At 42.4% G+C, this 20,619-nt stretch overlaps 2 protein-coding genes across 2 annotated transcripts; both read left to right on the top strand.

Annotated features, from left to right (window-relative positions):
• Nucleotides 1-1,149: 1,149 nt before the first annotated feature.
• LOC108574680 (homeobox protein Hox-B1a) lies at nt 1,150-18,566 on the top strand. The gene is made up of 2 exons (XM_017937305.1): nt 1,150-2,398; nt 17,994-18,566. Exons 1-2 carry the CDS (start codon nt 1,447-1,449, stop codon nt 18,479-18,481), a joined length of 1,440 nt encoding a protein of 479 aa, XP_017792794.1. The 5' UTR covers nt 1,150-1,446; the 3' UTR covers nt 18,482-18,566.
• A 1,493-nt stretch (nt 18,567-20,059) lies between these two features.
• On the top strand, nt 20,060-20,618 carry LOC108574662 (the record flags this gene model as incomplete). Its single annotated transcript, XM_017937284.1, has 2 exons — nt 20,060-20,365; nt 20,436-20,618. Coding segments are annotated over exons 1-2 (333 nt in total), but the record flags the coding sequence as incomplete, so codon positions are not given.
• Between the last annotated feature and the right edge of the window lies 1 nt (nt 20,619).

Below are 20,619 nucleotides of genomic sequence, written 5' to 3'. Positions count from 1 at the left end.
CGATAATTTAGATCATGCGGCAATCTTATCGCAGAACCTTTAGACTCCTCTCTACAAACGGTTCACCGCAGAAAACTTTCACGGCATAGTAGATCCCGCGGTCCGTAATTAACCCATCAACCGTCAGGCGTTAATGAAAGTGCAGGAGACGTCGGTGTGTCCTGTCCGGGGACAGGTGGGACACGCGTGTGTACACAGAGGAGCGACCAGTCGTCTGACGAAAAGAAGAAAAAAGAAAAAAAGAAAACTAAGGGGGAGGGGGAAGGAGAAGGAAGAGGAAGAGAGCACGGAACACGGTCGTAAGGAGAAAAAGGAGGCGACGCCTGTTGTGTGTGTGTATATATATAGCTGGGTCCTGCTGGGAGCTAGGAGGCGAGGCCCCGGCTATCCTGGAAGGTGGGCACCGAGAGATATAATACTCGACTACCTCTACCCGCCGCGATAAGTGTCAACTGCAGCGTGCCAGATAAAAAGAACGGAGGAAAAATAAAATTTAGCTGGGTGATCCATCATGAGGCTACGGACGCCGGACGCGCAGGCTCGCCCCTCATTGGCCGGCTCCGCCCACAGACGCTCACGTGACCGGCGTCGAGAGCACGCCCAGTTTCGAGAAGGCAGCACCCTCTCTCTATACAGCCTGGGCTAGTACTGCTACGTACGACGACGCTTTTGCCGGAGAATCAAACGAGAGGGAGAGAGAGACGAGCGACAAAGAGAGAGAAGGATAGACGGAACGGGTTAAAGTGCGAGAGAGAAACGAGAACTGGACACACCAGACCCCTGTGGCTCGCGATCTCACCTGCGTGCAGCCTTCGACCGTGCCGCCTTCTGCCAGGCCAGTCCACTTCAGCGACCCTCGTCGACCGGATCGACGACTACGCGTCCGCTCTTTCTTCGTTTCTCGCACGAACGCGACGCGTTCCCGCGGCAATTGGCATACCGTGGATCTGCCTCGGGATTCTTCGCGTGTTTTAACTTCGCTTAGAGGATAACCGAGGACTGTGAACTGGGATTCGAATCGAATTGGTATTCGCGTTGAAATTAATCAACCTCGGCTACGTTTGAGATAGAGAGCGGGGAGAATTTTTACAGATGAAGTTTCTTCGTTCGTTCTGAACAAGTGGAGTAACACCTCTCGTACCACGTCTGTGACATCGTCGTGTGTTGTATCAGTGTTCTATCGATCATCTTTACAAACTTCACAGAGAGATCGAATAGTCGAGGATCGTCGAGAAAAGTGCTGCACGGACCTTAAAGTGGTAGCGCATGATCGAAATGTAAACTACATTCGTCTTCGATACAATTCAACAGAGACACTACACTGTATCTCCCTCCCTCTCTCTCTCTCCCACACGTAAGATCCCCTCCGTAAGAGTGCAAGTAAAAGACTGGTGGCCAAGCAGGCAGCAGGTGGCCAATTGATGTATTCGCCTCACCGCCACGAGGATGATGATGATGGACATGGGCATGTACGGAACCTACGGCAAGCCTGACTCATACCCCAACTACGTGTGCACGGGTCAAGGGAATCATCATCATCATCAGCCAGTGTCCGTCGGGGGACACGTGCCAGTACCAGCCTCGCCTGAGCTCGCTCCAGCTCACTATTTCCCTCAGACCGCTGTCTCCCCGTATTCCTCCTCTTCCTCGGAGAGTTTCCTCGCTGCAGAGTCTGCGACATCCTCGGGCACACCTCCGCAAGGTTTCTATTCACCGACGGCCGGAGTGTTGCACGAGGATGGCACAACAACGGCGATCATCTCCTCGGAGAACGGTCTGAGCTACACGAACCTCGACTACGCGTCTTCTTCGTCGTCCTCGTACTCTGGTCAACAGCATCAACACTCGAACGGCTCCCATGGATCGGTAGATCCTCACCAGAGCTATCACGTTCAGCAATCGGCCTACAGAGACGAGCATCATCATCACCATCATCCTGCTGCTCCTCCCACGGGAAACGGTCTTCATCAGGGCTCGATGGTGGCCCATTCGAGGACCGACCACGAGCAACAGTTGCACCATCAGTCTTCTAGTCATCACCATCATCATCACCATCATCACCACGAGCCTGATTACCAGCTACCAGTCGCTGGTACCACCAACTACCTTCATCAACTACCCGCCGCCGAAGATTCGCTGCACTATCACGCTCAGATCAGACAGAACGATTATTCGGGACATTCCACAGGTCACTACAAGGAGGAAAACCCCGATCCAACTGGTTATCACGTTCTCCAACAGTCTGGACACCCTCAACATCCTCACCAGCACGCGCACGGACATCATCATCAGCAGCATCCGCACGGACATCATTCTCAGCCGCAACAACAGCAACAACAGCCACATGTACCCACGTACAAGTGGATGCAGGTGAAGAGGAACGTGCCGAAGCCCGTCGGTACGTAGTTCGATGATTTATTTGAGATTCTGTCGGGGAAGAGGCGGTCCAACTGGCGGGAAATTAGTATTCCGTGGGGGCGATCCGGTAGCAGCTCGTTAGCTTCTGTCTTTATCGGACGACGAGCATTTTAGAGCGAATAGAACGACGGAGTCGTGGCCTGTCCACTCTCTCTCTCTCTCGCTCTTTCTCTCTTGATGACTATCTTTCCGGGGAATTAATGGTCGATCGAGACGAGGTGGAAAAGGCTACCTTTGCCCGTAGGAAGCACTGTCTTCACGTCGACGACTTTATTTAGGTTGCCGATGATTAATGTGTCAGGGAAAGCAGGCTGATTTTTCTCTTGTTCAACAACGGATTAATAGCGAAGTTGGTATTGAATTTTTCAAACTTCCGACAGACATACCGATTTGATCCTGGAACGCAGCCACCGCAGGAATTGCAGGAAAATTCATTTTTCTTTTCATTTCCATAACTTTCTGCGCGACTTGGTCAGCGCGACTTCTTGGAAGAACAATTTGTAACGTTTAAGTGTCGCGACACGACCCAATTGTGCCTCGTTGAAGACACTTTACATAAGGTTCGTGCAATCTCGAATGGCCGCCGCTACGAATCGTGGCGCGCGCTCCCGCCACAGATCGAACTGTCTTTTCTGATTCGACACTTTTCGCCTGGGTGGTGAATTCAATTAAGATTGACGGACAACTAAAATGTGACGTACTTGTTGGCCGACGACCTAGTGCCTTTGAAACGCAAACTATACGTAACGAGATTAATAAAGCGTGACACGTAATTCCGGTTCGACAGACGTCGTTAATCTTTCCACGTGCTTCTCCGCCGATCGCGATTATCCTACGACCCTGTGTGTCCCTTCCGCTGAACTTCTTCATTCAATCGCTACCTCGTAAATGTGCAAAATTCCAGGCAGGAAAAAAATTTGCCGAAATTTCGTTTAGTCCGCGTGAGTGATGAGGAGGCCGATTATCGAGCCCGAAATGATTTGCAACGTCGCTTAAATTCATTTTTACGTGGCAAAATAGAGAAAGGTTGTGGAGGTGATAATTGTGAGGAAAATAGTGAAGATACAAATGGAAACACGGAATCGGTAGCAAGGGTGGAGAAATATGTTGAAACACGGCAAATATAAATACAATGTACAAATAACGTTCACAGAGGCAAAAGACGAAGGCGTAGATGGGTTACCTGGTGAGCCAGGTACAAATCAAGATTCGATAGAGCAAACCGATAAGCGTCTTTTCCCTGAGATAGAAGGAAAATTTATCGGTATTTATACTGTCCCCGGGTGAGTTATTTAGCCGGTATTTACGCCTATGCGACAGTCGTGAACGGCCATGATAAGATTATGCACACGAAAGCAGCGCGTAACAGAAGATACCCGAGCTTTTACGAGAATATCGTTGCCGAACGACCATAAATCAACCGCTCGCGAACCTCTCGTCGACTATCTTTCTCACCTACAAACTACCTCTCGATTATTTTCACCTGGATAAATCTTCCGCGCCTAATTGGAGCACTTCGTTCAAGCTAAGGTGGATGGAAAAAAAATATCTCTTTGAAGATTAACAACCATTTCCAAGGGATTCTTCGAATAACAAATTTTTCACTGTGACAACGATTGATAGGTACGTTGAAAGTATGCAGTTCGAGTCAACGTATGACATCCTTATCATTTTCATGCTTTAATTCGATATTCCAGATTTTCGATTTACCTTGAAATTGGGGTTGAAAAAAAAGACAATTTGCTTTATTCTCTGTTTTCTCTTCTTTTTTTCACGTGATTGATCCTGTTGCTTTATTTGTTTACAAATACAAGAGGAATCGATAGAGAGAGGAAAAATATTCCGTGCTTGCAAACATGATTTATCGAAGTGGTCGGATTTGATGGTAGTCAGAAAAATGATATTGGAAAGCCGCGATAAGATTCGCGGTTAAGAACGAAATTCTTGCACTCCGGTTATCTGATTATTATCGAGAGACACCAGAGCTGATAACGCGTCTCTGTGAAGTCTTAATTAAGAAACCCCGACTGTAGGTATTTTCGTTGCCCGTACAATCGTTACTTTGAAATAAACCAAAAGGAAAAAAGGGGGAAACAGAAAGGAGCGCTGCGTGAAAATTGTTAAACGACGTTAATGCTCGGCGGTTAGCGTCAAGGGAAATATTAATAACGCGCAGTTAAACGTGATAACAGGAGAAAAATTGCATAAAAGACAAGATAATCGTCGCATGAATTACGCAAAGTGGCAATTGAATGTGACAGAAGAATTGATCAAAGGAACACGATCGGAATAGTTAAGTGTCCGTCGATTTGAATAAGTGCGTATAATTATAAACGATATTCGCGCGATAGGGCGTCTTAGGTAAAAAGAAAAAAACTAAGAAAGAAAAACAGATGTAACTGGTAATTTCATGCAGCATGAAACGCAAATCTGGTTGTCGATAGGTGTTTAAAAAGTTCATAAATAATAAGCAACGCGACGGTATCGCGTTAAGATCAATGGAATTCCGTCGATTTACTGCCGATTTCCCCGCCTCGTTTCTCAACGAGTCGTGAACGCGCTAAGGCATTTTCCACGGGAATATTGCGCCAGTTGGGTATTATATAAACGGTAATGTGGAGCAAGGAATTACTACGTTGATCATTAAATTAATATACCGGTAAATTCTATACGCTCTTTTAAACGCCGTTCCCTGGGTAGGTACTTTCTTTTCGTAAAGAACAATTCAAGCAAGTTCTAAACAAAAAGAAGACGAACACTTATTCTTAAATTCGAATTTCTCCAATTTCTCTCATAGAATTGAATCGTCTAAACAATGCGTGAAAAACTGAGACGAAGGTTTCGCGAAATTCTGCGGAAAAAAAATGAAAATATAAGGCTCGAGGCGTTTACCTTTAAATTCTCTCACAAAACTGAATCGTCTAAAAAACGCGTGAAAAGTTCAAACGAATGTTTCGCGAAATTCCGAGGAAAAGGATGAAAACAGAAGACTGGAGGTGTTCGAAAAAACGATGAACTTTATCTTTAAACTCGAATTTCCTCGATTTCTCTGAGGAAATTGAATCGTCTGAAAAAAAGCGCGTGAAAAAGCGAGATAGAGGTGCCGTGAAAGGCCGAGGAAAAGGATGAAAGTGTAGAAGGCTCGAGGTGTTCCCCCTCGGTTGGCTGGTAATTTGCTTAACAGCGAGCGGGGCTCGGGGCAATCGGCGTGCTCGAGCCGCTAAGCTTAGCCCGTTGAATGGAGCTTGTCAGGATTACCAGCGTTTCGCTTAATAGCTCATTATAATCGAATTAATAACGCCGGCCGAGAAGTCACCGGGGGTGACGCTTATTACACCGGGACATGCAAACGAAACGGTGCACACCGCCGCCACCCTTCCTTTTCTCCTCTCGCCGGTAGAGCTTCCTGCCCCGCGTGCTCCTTATCCGCGATTTCCACGCGCGAATAGAATCTAACGATCTTCCGGGTACTCTTGTAGATCGCGCAAGTAACATAGTAGCTGATACAATTGAAACGATACGTTGTATTCTTTTTTCTTTTTTCTTTCTCTATTTTACACAGCCAGAAGGAAATTTACTGAATTATTTGGGAAAATTATGGACACGTGATAGGTGCACATGGAGATTTCTTGTGTGAGATAGGTATTTCTTTCACGTTTCTGTGTTGCGATAAAAAGAGGGAAACGTGCAGGCTAAAGTTTGCAATAAGATATTATTTTAACCCCTTCGTTTATGGTTTTTCAATGGCTATCTCTGTTAATACTCTAAATAGGTATCTTCTAAGACACGTTAAAATATTACACATATTTTCTGTTTAATAATCATCAAGAGTTTCAAACTAGAGTTAGAGTTCAAATGTACGTTTATCGCAAGTAGAATTCACGTTTGTCGTATTTCAACTATAACCTACACCACGAGTGTGACACGTTATTACAAAGCAAAGATAATTCTCCCTGTATTTCACTTTTTCCCAATCTTTCACCGCAACATTTCAACCTGAATTTTCAAAGTTCATTACAAACTCACTGTAGTCGTATCCTATCCATAATCTACACCACGAGTGCGACTCCTTCTAACTCAAAGTGTCGAATAAAACCAAAAAAATAATTCTCCCTACGTCGAATCTTTTCTAAATCTTAAATTTTCGCCAAAAAAAAATCTAATCGGTGCAGTATCTAAAAAAAAAAATTGCTCTCAACCCGGAGAAGCTTGTCGACGGAACGGAAGCTGCGCAATCGAGGCGAGAGGGCAGCCTCAATCGAAATAACAAGATGGGCGGAGCAGATTGGAGGGGGGATTTCGGTAGATTTTGGTTGGCGAAGTTTTTTGGTTGGTCAGGAGCTGACAATAGCTCTGGTTTTTCCCCGGTTGCCTCCATAATGCGTTCCAGGGGTCCGACACGGGATCTCTATGGGGACGCCCGATCCGGACCACCCTTCTTTCTTCACGGGGTCAGGGAAAAGCGGGAACGAGAAAGGAGAGGGACAGGAGGCTGTCAGCCCTCCCGATTTATCATACACCACTCGATTTCTTCTCTCTCGTAATCAATAGCGGGATTGGCGAGCACGTGAAAGAGAAAAAGGGCGGAACAAATAAGCAACCCTCTGTATACAAGAGGAAATCATAATTCCGTGGACTCGTGCTTGCCTCCATAGAGCAAGACACGTTTCTCTGTCGAAAATGATGGCGAAGATGATGGAATCTTGCTTCGATCACTGTTCCGTATAGCAAGAAATTTCTAAAACGTGAAACTCAACAACTATACACAGGGTGTTTCAGCTTTTCCGGCCAATTTTGTCGGGTTATAGATACGAACGAGAAATGTTGTACAAATATAGGTCGTTTGAAGCTTCGTTAAAAAAGTTGCAACGACAATACGGAATATGGAGAAATTGCTTTAAATACGGATCGTTTACTCTGTTCATGCGAGCTGTGCTTACTATCTGAGGTCGTTAATCCTCGGTAACCCAATTCTTTTTCGTTCACGAGAAGAGAAATTACGGCTGGCTGTAATTCTCCACTTCGACGAGAGAAGCAAGAATTAACAATTGTTGTAAAAACAATAACAACAGTATAACGTGAATTCACATGGCATAAATAGAGAGTTAAAAGTATCGAATGTAATTTCTGCCAGTGGTGTGTTTATCATAGCAACCACTCCCCTCGTGCTTCCTATATTTATCAGAAATTTCTAATAAACCTCGAAACAACCTGGTATATTTATGCAACATTATCACATCTATACCGACAAAGTTCAGCTGGAGAAGAAAACACCGGAGCACCGTGTATAAATTCACGTTTAAAATACGATCGATTGTTTAACAGAGTGTTTATCGTAAAATATAGGTTGACTAACGTCCAAGGATATACTAAAACAAGTTAGTTTACTATCGAAATCGCTGCTCGTCGTTGCTCGAGCATCGCCGTATTTGCGCGGTTTCGCCAGTTTTACGGCAAATTTCGCGTCACTTATGAAATAGAACAAGCCACCAGCCTGATTGCACGCTTTCTTCTCCGTTCCACGGTGTGTGTATACTACACCGGTGTGTTTCTCGAGCTGCCTGCTGTTTTTACGACGTCGCGTCACGTATCGAGCCTCCAAATCGTGCTTTTCAGAATAGGCGAAATACCGGTGGAAAGAAAGCTCGCCGCGAGAAGATCGGACGTCGATAACGAAGCGAGATGGAAAATTTGTAGAAAAAAATAGGAAGAAAACTTCTGGAGCAAAATGACAACAGAGAGTGAAATTAATTAGATAAGGATAGAACTGAGTACGACGTGAAATTTCCAGCCGTGATTATTATTACAAGTGATTCGAGGGAAACGATTACGACGAGATTATTGCAACTCGTTTCGGTCGTGTTTAGCTGCGAAAAGATTAGTTGTTGAACGAGAAGGAAACAGAAAGTAGTTTGATAAGAGGATGGAAAAAATCGAGCAATTTACCGACAGTCGGAACAGATTAGTAATCGTAGGTTGAAACGATCAATTACCCATTTTCATGGGAGCAGAGGTATTATAAAAGCAAGACTGCCCCGCATAAAATACAACATTAAGAGTTGACCAGTGATTTTTTTCCTTATACTCTCCCGAAACATAAGTTATCGTTATCGATGCCACGTCCAAATATAATGCGCGGGCTTCAAACACGAAGCTCAACTTCCCTACGTGGCTTTCTTTCGGTTACACCCTGTGTAACGAGTGTACCATTACCGTGCAACGTTTTCAGAGAAGCGAGGGGGGTAAATGAGGCTGATCTGAGCAAAAGAAACGTGGAATAAGAAGAAGGAATAAAACTACTTGGAGATTGTAAAACGTAGAAGTTATACACGGTGAACGTTTACGAATAACTGGATATTACGCGTAAAGAGAAAGAAAAGATGGCGAAAAACAAGGGGAAGAAATGGAATAACACGATGCAGGCTGACGAGTTTCCCGTGCGTTGAAGACTGGATCGGCGCGGCGCACCGGCGGCGGCCTAAACGTCCGTGGATAAACTTCACGATTAGAATGAGCAGGAAGAGGGCGAGGAAAAAGAATAGAGAGGGTGAAAGATAGGTAAACTGAGATAACAAGAGAAGCGACGTCCAGTGTAATGAGAATGAAAACAGGAAGGGAATTGCCATTACTCTCGGCGAAAGTCGATTTCGAAAAAGAACCACTCGAGCTGAATTAGAAGAAATTTTCTTCGAAAATCCTTGAGAAACTTTCGGAATCTTCAAATTCATCTAACACCTCTGAATACTAAAATCTCGCCCTAAGAATTCAGTCGAAAAAATGTTTCCAATTTTCCCAATTCTTCGTCTAACGCCAAATTCTTCCACCGAAATGTCAAAACCTCTGACAAAAAGGCATTGAGAATTTTTCTAAAAAAGATTCACGGAGAATTCGATAAAAATATCAGGAAATATCAAATCTCTCGAGGAAGATTCTCTCGAAAGCTTTCAGTACTCGAGTACACGAAGTGTGGAAGAAAGTAGAATGAAAGAGACAAGGGTTCGTTCATATTAAGGCACTTGCTGAATACGAATCGAATCTAAACAGTGGTTAAGAAATTATTCAACCTGGAATCTCGTAGTACAACGAGTACACACGTTTCTGCTGATTGTGTACAGACCAGAGGCAATTTTTATTTCACTGTCACAACTACATTATGTGGAGAATGTTCGAAGCTCTAGCGTTTGTAGACTAAGAGGCTGTACTTCTGTGTTAAATCGTAAGATTCATATAAATAAAAGAAAAATAAGTAAAAAACGTAGACTAAAAGCTGAGTTTCTGAGAAAATCAGGTTCGAAAATATACATAGCTATTCATAAGATATGGTTCTTCGAGCGACATACAATGCCTATCGCGTTTGCCTACAAAGTCTACAAAGTGACTGTGACGAATTACCAGGTCGAAGAGAGCAGAAAAACAAAATATTATCAACAATATTTAATCGTATCAATTAAGGAATTGTTGAAACTCGCATCCTCGTGCAAACATATGCAACGGGCCTTTAAACCGAAATAATCAAACGTCGTTGATAAAATTGTGCTTTTTTGAAGTACTTTGTACGCAAACACGATAGCCTTAATAGATAGTACCACAGACATATAAGTTGGTAAATTAGCCCTGCGAGACAATAGGCACAACTCCCAAAGCAAAAGTAATACAAAAAGAAACCTAATATTAAACGTCTGACTACATTAGAGATTTCTAGAAAAATTTTCTCTACAATCACTCATACAATTAACAAATGTCACCCAAAAACACCTTAGCAAATTGGCCCTGTGAGCCAACAGACACAACTCCCAAATCAAAACTAATATAAAAAAAGCTGATGTTCGACAGATATTCAACCAAATACCCATTCGAAATTTCTCATTTATCGTTGCATAAGAAATCATCACTTGCCCACTTGTACTGCAACTTTCAGCTGCAACCTGTATAATACTGTTTCTATACGAACATAATGTCCTAACACTTATGAACGGCAGTGTAGGTCGCTGAGTTGCGAGCGTAGGTAGACTGGCCGAGCGAGCAAGCAAGCAAGCAGTCAGGCAGTCAGGCAGGGCAGCGTGTTGCGGCGCGGCTAGGGCCGTCGGCGGACGCGTGAGTGAGTGGCCGATATCTCGCGAGGGGATCAGAGGATCGTTCGCGTGTTTCCACCCGGGCTGCCACCCGCCGAACCTGGCAACCCCGGATCCCGCAAGTCCCGCAACAACCCTACCAACCGACCGCCTAAGTAACTCACTCTCTTTCTCTCTCTCTCTCTCTGCTTTTTCCCTCCTTTTCCACCGTGGCTCACCCCCGCGTTGCAGCAACGCGCTGACAATCAACGACCACCCTGTCCACGTGTCTCGCGCAACGGTGATTTTCATTTCCGCGGCACTTCACCGACGATATATCGCGACGCGAGCCGCCCGACCGTGCCTCGAAAAAAAGCCCTGTACACACCACTACGCCTGCCGCGATATCTCGCTCTCCGTGGAGTTTGGGGTAACGAAAGGGTGTTGCTTTCGGTGGCTTTGAGAAGGTGTGCGGAGTGGCTCGAGGGGTGTGCTACGGGGAAGAAAGTGAAGAGTGCTTGAGAGGTGAGTGTTGATACGCGTACGTTTAATGGTGGACGGTGAGTGCGAAGCGTGGGGCTCGATTGTGTTCGAATTGAGGTGAATGAGAGGGTTTTTGGTAGAACGTTGAGCTCGTTTTTGTCACTAATGGAGAATAATTTTGAAATGTCGCGTGGGGTTTGACGAAGTTTGATTTGAGATACGCAACAACGATCGGTGTGCACGTTCAATTTGCAAGGCAGAACGATTCTGGAAGAATTGAAATTGAAATGTTGCATATGGTTTGATGAAGTTTGATTTAATACTTGGGTGTAATAACATCGAGATTTCGTCGCGTATTATAGGTATTTCGAATTTGAAAAGCAGAACGATTGTGGAAGAATTGGAATTGAAATGTTGCATATGGTTTGATGAAGTTTGATTTAATACTTGGGTGTAATAACATCGAGATTTCGTCGCGTGTTATAGGTATTTCGAATTTGAAAAGCAGAACGATTGTGGAAGAATTGGAATTGAAATGTTGCATATGGTTTGGTCAAGTTTGATTTAATACTTGTGTGTAATAACATCGAGATTTCGTCGCGTGTATTTTGAAAAGCAGAATGTTTGTGGAAGAATTGAAATTGAAGAGTTGCGTGTGGTTCGGCGAAGTTTGATTTAAGATGTGCAATGAAATCGAGATAACCTGTAAGCGACGACAACGTCGAAAATTAATTAAATCCACACTCTGAATTGAGAATCCGTATTTCACCCGTGGCGGCGATAAGCAGCATCGTAAATCGATTCGAGCGAGGCAAAAAAGACTAGGCAGCAAGGCCAATAAAAATGTAACTCTTTAATACGCCAAATCGACTGACCTCGAGGCCATAAATAAAGCTGACTGCACGCAATGGTTCGGCACCGTGGATCATGCTAAGAAATTCAGATTTCGACCTTACTAAAAAGCAAACACTTCTTACCAAAAAAAAAAAAGAAAAGAGAAAAAAGGAAAAAGAAAAAAAAACAAGAGAAAACAGGCAGAATTAATTACTAATCGCGATCTTTTTTTTTATCATCTGCAACATACGTATCATTTTATTTATCGCGTTATTATTTCGTATTAAAAACTACAACGTGATATTATTCAACGTGAACAATTATCGTTTGGTTATAATCAATTTCGCATAATTGTCCGAGTAGGCCTCTCCGTTAAGGTCCGTTGTTTACAGACCACTATGACTCAGGACATCGGCTATCGCGATGCTAAAATCAACGTAGTCGACGTAAGCACTCGATGACAGGGGGTCGAACACGAGAAAATTGTCTCAGTGAAAACCTTTCTGTCATTTTTGTTCTTTTCGCGATTCAAGCTCAGAGGATCGACACGAGAAAATTAAGCCCTCGAAGATACCATTCGTCGTCGTTCTCTGGCAATTCTTCGGAACTTGTGCTCGCGAAAAATCCCAAAAAGGAAAAGAAAGGAAAAAAGGATAGATCCTCAGCCCTACACTCGTCCTTATCGAAAACAGAACAAACCCTCTCATCGTTCATTCATACAATCGTGAGAAAATATTTGCACCTTCTGATAAGAGGGGAAACACGCGTGCAGGTTATACATGTAAGAGGTAGGTTTATTCCTCTACTCGCGCGATTCACGGCAAGTGTCAGCGAACCAGCGTCGTTTACGAAGCACACGCGCAACAATAAAACACGATCGCGCTATTGACGCCGTTCGAGGAACAATCACGGCTTTACGAGCCTCGTTAAACGTCCAGATACCCCTTGTCGCTGTTCAACGAGCCTTGTTACAGACGACAAGTCGCGTCTCGCGAAAGGCTTCCGCTCAACCGGCTCGATATTTATCGGTAAAACGCGATATACACTCGAGGAATCGCCACTGAAACCGCGGGGGAAAAAATGAACGATGACGTTTTACGGCATCCATTATGGTCCGTAGTATGGCGGCGCGTATGAACGCAGGAGACGCTTAAGGGTAATAAATTAAGGATGTTATTACGGGATGTTGAACAGCAACAAGATGTTTCACGAGGATGTGTACTTTCTGCTTAACGACTACTGTTCGCCGCTTCTTTGATAATCTACAAATTTAACGGCTTCATTTTTTTCCGTTTTCTGTTTTTCTCAATGGCGATGTTCAAAGGAAATCTACCTGGTGTTTCCTTTTTTCTTTCTTTTCTCTCGAAAATTATTCAAACGCCACAGGGATTATACTTCCCGTCTCTCCCCTGTGGAAAGATCGAGGTAGGCACTTTAAATAGAGAGGAACTAAATATTTGTCTGTAGAAAAAGGAAGTGAAGATGGCGTTGTAGCGTGTAATCGGATGTGGAGATCGGATAGGTTCAAATACAGCTGTATTTTCACCAGATCGCGCTCCTTTTGCTTCCTACTGTATCCTGTTCAGGTGGTTCGAGCAGTATTATACAAGCAAAAGAAAGGAAAAAGGAATTCCTGGATTACTTTCGAAGGGACGATCGAGCGTATACGGCGAATAAACGACACGGTTATCAATTTGAAGAAGAGAAACAGAGGGAGAGAGGTGGAACAGAGCCGTTGACAAGGAAGAAAATCGGAGAAGGAAGGAAAATGGTGCCCCCCCTATCGAGGTCCATCTTTCCGGTAACATAATACCTCGTGGCTGCCAGCACGCACACATTTCACCCTGTTCTGGTTCCCTTTTACGTCATCCGCCCCCCTCCCCCCTCGGCTTTTAGCCTTTGAATAATATTTGAATTGCGTAATGCCCGTCTAAATGGGGCTCGTTTCTCGCCGCAAGGCCAGATGATCCCGTGTGATCAACGGATTAACGTCTCGGCGATTCTCGATCGTGGCGATCGAAGAAACCACACTGGATGATATACAGAGGAAATAAGCAGATCACCGTTAGCAGCGAATTAATGAAATTTGAAAGAAAAAGAAGAAACAATACGAACGAATTGGACAATGTCGATTTCATCGTGTCGACTGTAATAATTATTATCCTTCTTTCTCTTCAAACATTGAAATTACGTTCTTCTTTTGTATTTTATTTTCGTCTTTCAAACACGATCGATGGTATTTTAACCGAACTAATATATCACAGAGAGAGAGAGAGAGAGAGAGAGAGCGTGTGATTAAAGCGAGTCCACGCGTATTACGCGGCGATATTTCTCCCATCGGGGCATAAATTGCAATTCTCTGATTAATAAGCGCATCCTCGGAGAACCGGATCGGGAGCAGGAACTTCTATTGCCCAGGCCTTGCCTTAATGTTTTCACAGGACTCGATCTCGATTCATCTCTCTCTCCTCTCCTGTTTTACTTGCGCGAATCGACGAAGGCCTCTCCTTTTACCCTGACTCGCGTCTACCACTCGCCCGTGCAATCGTTCGAGCAACACACGGGAATCACCTTCGCACGATTGAATCGTGTGAATTTATCGTATTGAGAAAAATAACGGGGAGACACGCGATGGAAAAAACTGAAAAACGAGGATATACAAATTTTCCGCGTCTCCGTGGTAATGGTCAGGCAAAAAATAAATCTCGAAAGATTCTCGAAATCGCAGTAACAATTTCTTCAACTGTACACACACGTAGTTCTCGAAAATTGAGAATAGCGTCTCTGCTCGCAGGAATGACGGAGACATTGTAGAGAAAAGGCAAATTACGTGAACGATATTCGCATAGTGTTTCCACCACTGTGTTCCATTTACTCTTTTATCCAGCCACCCTCTCGCCGCCTATACCTCTCGAAGCAATTTCCTCGCCCCCTCTCGAGCACTCGTTTTCACTCGCAGGCGCCACGTAAAATAATAATATTAAGCCAGGTGAGATTTAATCGGGGGCCTTTGAACGAAGCCTGACTGGCATGCATGCTTCGAAACCGCGGCCACGGGTTTTACCTGTGTTCTCCATTCGTATACGTGTAGGTACAGTGTTATAGCGTGGTCATAGTGTTAGCAGCCGGCGAGAATTACATTCATGTTTGAGCTTAAGTGCACTTGCGGTCGATTGACGTTGCAAAATCACCGAGGTTAGAATAATTCGTTGTTCTTCTAATAACTTTCACAACGAACCACGACCGTTCTCTGCCACTCCTGTATCGAACGATAAGACGTTCTATCGGTGATTTTCGTTAATAGAAACGAACGATCGAAGGAAGAGACGGTTCGATCGAGAGAGACAAATTGGAAATTCTCCCTCGGAAATAATTAACATCGACGACATTCCCCTCCTCAGACTTGCCTTATTACAGTCTTTAACCCCTTGCCAAGCTGCCTGTTCCTTAACTTCACCTTCACCCTTCAACCTTCGTCCTGTTCTCGTTTACCTCCCACGGTAGATTTACATCGAACAATTTCCAAATTTCACGTACACGAAGATTTGCGATCAAGCGTTTCCTTCTCTCCGTGTTTTCTATCGAGTCGCAGCGTAACCAAGAATACCGCCAATAGTTTCGTACAGAAGAGAATCTTTACCTTCAGGAACAGATCATTTCCGTGCTTGAAGATTATCAATTTTCACATCCACGAACATTTGCGATCAAGTGTTCCTTTTCTAGTTCCCCAAGTTTTACCCTCGAATTGTAACGTAACCGAGAATAGCGCCGAGAGGAAGAAGCATGGAATTTAAACCAACCACCGACACGTGAACAGCTCAGAACGTTTTTTTTCTCTCTCTCTTTTTGTGTTTGTTTCTTTTTTCAATTCAAATCTATTCGGTGAATCTTAACCACGGTGACTATTACGCCCATCGGAAAGCTCACAAAAGAGTTCCTCCGCTAAAGTCGATGTTATCGAAGAGTAGAGCCAAGAGAATTATTATTGCTGAAGAGGCCACGGTGCGGAAGATTTGCATCGCTAAACGCTGCTAATAATTTTAATTGGTGTTATTAAGGTCCGTCGCGCGGAGGAAGTTGTAATTACCAAGATATCCTGGTAACGCTTAATCGAAACTGATTCGCTCGTTCCGCTCAAACGAGCGTTTCCACCAGTCTCTGGGATTCATCTTTTTCGAGGAATGAAATTGGACGTGAACGTGATCGCGATCGCATCAACGAACGATAGTATCGTGCAACACACTTTTATCGATTATTCACCGGCTACGACAGTAACACGAATTACGAGATCTCTTCCAATTCTAGTTTGCAAATTAAAAGTACCTCGTGCTGTGTGAAATTTTTTTTTCCTCTCTTCAAAATGGGGTAGACTGAAAGTGTCTTTTCTTCTTCCTTCTTCTTTTCTTCTTCTAGTTGAATACGTTTGGAAAATTTTGTAAACGAACGCTGTCGAGAAATTGCGCGATCTAAGTCTCGCCGAAAACCTTAGTAGTTAACCTAAACCATAGAGTTTCCAAGGGAAGCCTGATATCGGAGAATTCTGTTCCGAGGCGAGGTACGAAAATACCATAATTCTATTTATCAAGAAAACTTCCACGTACACCGAAAGTATAAAGCTCGAGGAAAAAGTGCAACGTGAACATTAATGATCGTTCACTGTTATATATAGAGACGTTCCGTACGTAAAATCAGCGGCGTGGCACTCTGTCTCCTCCCGTTAAGGTGCTAAATTGATGAATGAGTCGCGAAAACCGAAAACATTTCATTGTATCACGGCCGGTGGACTAATAGAACTTGTCCAACTCGATTACTCCTACCGAAGATGCGTGAGCTTAATGGCGGCCGGACCAAGTTCCCAGCAGCGTTGTTTAAGTGACTGATGTTTCTACGGATTACTGGTAAAAATCCACGAGATAAGATCGATCTTGGTTTCGGTATCGGTACGAATTAAAATTATGGGTGAATAGAGAAAGAAATGTGACGGTAGAGGGTGAACGGGAACGATACAGGCAAACACACAGGTTGGAAAAGAAGACTTGGTGGCTCTAAGGCGGTGGCTTGACAGTTTCGACGTCCACCCTCTGCCATTAAGTAAATTGACTTCCACATACCGGCAGACTAAATAACAACCTAATTTCCATAATGCGTAAGTGACGCCACCTTTTTTTCCATCGGTACGCCATATTTCGTTGCATCGCCCCCGTACTATAGAATTCTCAAGTTAATGAACACACGTGAAACAGTTTGAAGAAGTTCCGAGGGGTTGGTATCGTGTTTCAAGGCTGATTTCATTGAAGCAACGTTACGACTCGGTCGATATCGAAGATCGCTACGTTGGTAAAAATATTACCACGCTCGTCTATTTTAGACGTAACCGCGTAAAAACGCGGTTCGTGTAGTGGTACGCTTGTTTTCGTTACGCCTTTGTTACACTACACACCGCAGTACTCACGACTACACAGGGCTCTCGTCAACGTAACTGTTACTCGCAATCTTAATTACGAAACTCGATTTCTGTCTACGGTCATTTACATTTGTCGAACAACTTGATACGATTAATAGTTTCGAAGGTGTGTATATATATAGAGAACTGTAAAATCTTTATTGAACAAGTCTATCGTGTATGCGAAAAGGCTGCCTAACAAGTATAGCTATGTTTTCAGAATGACCATCGTGGTCGGTCGATAAATACGGGTTGAATAAAATGACGTAACGACTTACCCTTGACATTCGACAACAGCTGATGCAATTTGATCCAGATTTAGGGCTTAACCCTATCGGTCTTCGGTAGAGGGTGGACAGGTTCGATTCTTAGGACACTGACCAGCTGTGTTAGACAACAAGCTTCTGTCGGTCGATGGACGAAAGTTAAGCTTGATTCGGTGTATATTGCCTTTAACCTCTTTCATAGATCCGTTGGACACGTACGAAGGGCAGTTGACGTCTGTAATTAAGATGGAAGAGATCTTGGGTCAAACATGTGTCCCGCTATGTCGTATGAGTTAATTAGTAAAATGTTGTAAGTTAGAGTAACATCAGAAACTGTGGGAAAAGTTTATTTCTATCTACTAAGCTACAAGTAATACGATAAATTCTACCTTCGTCCTTATTCTTTCACCGACTATAACTATAAATTCACATTCACTTAACAAGTAAACAATAGTTCTTTCGATAAGAAAAATAAACATATTAAAATGTCTGTTACAGTAGCAAAGACAAATCCAAGCGTGGGCGAATTTGGCGGCAGCACAATCGGTGGAGCGAGCGCGCCATACGTTACCACGGCGAATGGTCCCATGAACTGCCTTACCGGCGGTCCATTGGCCGGTATTGCAGGAAGCTTCAACAATACCGGCCGAACCAACTTCACGAACAAGCAGCTCACGGAACTCGAGAAAGAGTTTCACTTCAACAAGTACCTGACCAGAGCGAGACGCATCGAAATCGCAACAGCGTTACAACTAAACGAGACCCAAGTGAAAATTTGGTTCCAAAACAGAAGGATGAAACAAAAGAAGAGAATGAAGGAAGGCCTGATACCAACTGAGAATACAAGCGTGACGTCACTAAGTGGTGCGAGGAGTTCGAGCAATTCACCGACTAGTTCTTCGAGTCACGAAACTAGTGGTCTCGGTTTATCTAGTTTTACGAACGACAATAGTCGGGAATCCCCACCCTCCTCCTCGAAAGATTGACGCGTTTCTTGCTGCAGCAACGATCGAATCTATGGTATACGATTTAACGACGATTGGTAAAAAAATGAAGAAACCTAATTTTCAACCGCCCTAGTAATTTCAATGAATTCCCTTGCTGCAGCAACAACGCGAATTGCCACTTCGCTAAACGTGTGAAAAGTCGATTTTAACATGACGAAATTATTGGAATAATATACGATACAATCTTTGAACGATCTTGCAAATTAATTATCAAAATTAATCGATCATAGAATAGAAATTGAAAAATGTATATGTATCAATTAGGTGAACTATTTATTTTTCTTTAATTTTGTGTATGCTGTAAAGGCGATACGAACAGAATTGATCAGCGAGATGATTGATTCTTAAAATCATTCCCGAAAGGTTACCATATACCTCAGTTTGTGTAAATGGTATAAGGATATTTATATATACATAAAATTATAAATACCAATGATTGATCACAGCATATTATGTAAAAAATTGTGAAAATATTACTTTGGATGCTTGTTAATCACATCCAGAGCTCAATTTTCTTTTTGGTGAGGACAATTATTGTTTAATGTTATCATCCTTGCTATTTCGATATTTTATCATCATTTTTTCTTTATATTTACCACCAAATATTCCAATATTGAAAAATTCAAATATTGTATGAAAATTGTTAATTACCGAAAGAGCATGAATCGTTATAAAATTGCATTGTAAACTTTAATATTCGCAAAAAAATTAAATTCTTATTCTAATGCAATTAAATAATAACAATGGTGTCTTCGTAAATATGGCATTGCAATAGTAGATCGTAATAATTCTATAATGATAGCATGATAACATTAGTTGTGCTCCCAATTTGAATATCTTCTGTATGTATATGTACATAAAATCTAATGCAAATCTTGTGTCAATCTTAATGCACATCGTTATACAGTAAGACGTTACCAAAGTATAAAAAAATACAAGAAAAAAAAAATTCAAACATACTGTAGCTGATAATTGAAGTGTATAAATAAATAACACTGTATGATGAACTCATTTTACAATGGCTACAAGATTCGCATTGATTCTATTTAACTTAACTTGACCACTTGAAAGTTAACAAATTAATGTAATCGTATAGTTATATAGATTATATTGTGATGTATTAAGAAGTTCTGTACCTAAATAAATTCAGATATAATAAATTCTGATTACTCTGTAGTGTTACTTAAAATTCTGTAGAAAGAATAAACTATTATTACTCTAAAAAGAATACCTATAAAACTCACTGAAACTCCAAAATAAATTGGTTCGTCTAAGTATAACTACATATCTCACACTTTATTCGAAGATAAGAGTTCAAATTCCACTATTTAGCACAACTGTCTTGCACATGGTTTCCCTCATTTCCGAGTTCGACGACAAAATTTCAAATTCAGGTTGTCTAACTTTTTAAATACACACGTTAAATAAAAATAATACAGAAGAATATCGGTATGATTAACACGTAAGGTTGGCAGTACTGCAAACTCGCAAGAATAACCACATCTTTCACTATTACGATGTAAATGATGTCAAATGAATTTTCATGAGTATGTGAACTTGATAATTTGATATTGGACAAATTTTACGTGTTATTTAAAACAGAGCATTTATATACGAAAAAATTGAAGTCAGAAATAAATGTGGTTCATGACGAACTCTTACTGTCATACACAAAACTTCAACAAAATAGATAATTAAAGTATATTTAGAAAGATGACAGAAATAGGAGAGGAGGATTTAGAAAATTGCGGTTTAAAAGTAAATGCTAATGAGTTACTTGCTTTCCAAAGAGACTTGAAACAAGAAAAGGAACTACTTCAGAAGATACTGGTAAAAATTGACGATCAAGTACACAGGTTGCAGGTAAATATATTTAAAATGCATTTTTCATTTGTTTTAATACCAAAAATACTTTATATAACAAAACATTTAGGTGGAACAACTTAATTTATTAGGAATAATGAATAAATCATTAAAAGGAACAAAAGAAAGGTCCCCTAAACATGAGTCAACAAGTGACAACCAAGAAAATACTACGAATAAATTCTTGGACTTATCTGTAGCTTCTGCTTTTGACTATTTTAAAGAAGAAGTTGAAGATGAAGATGACGATGACA

This window comes from Habropoda laboriosa, unplaced genomic scaffold (genome assembly GCF_001263275.1).
Source record: "Habropoda laboriosa isolate 0110345459 unplaced genomic scaffold, ASM126327v1 scaffold203, whole genome shotgun sequence".
Classification (NCBI taxonomy): domain Eukaryota; kingdom Metazoa; phylum Arthropoda; class Insecta; order Hymenoptera; family Apidae; genus Habropoda; species Habropoda laboriosa.
The sequence above is the reverse complement of the archived record's forward strand: the minus strand, read 5'-3'. Positions and strand labels throughout refer to the sequence as shown.

What these genes read in the sequence shown, in the direction of transcription:
- LOC108574680 (XM_017937305.1), top strand. Translation starts at nt 1,447, where the DNA reads ATGATGATGATGGACATGGGCATGTACGGAACCTACGGCAAGCCTGAC. An exon ending in GAACGTGCCGAAGCCCGTCG is followed by an intron (nt 2,399 to 17,993) that starts GTACGTAGTTCG and finishes TGTCTGTTACAG; the next exon opens with TAGCAAAGACAAATCCAAGC.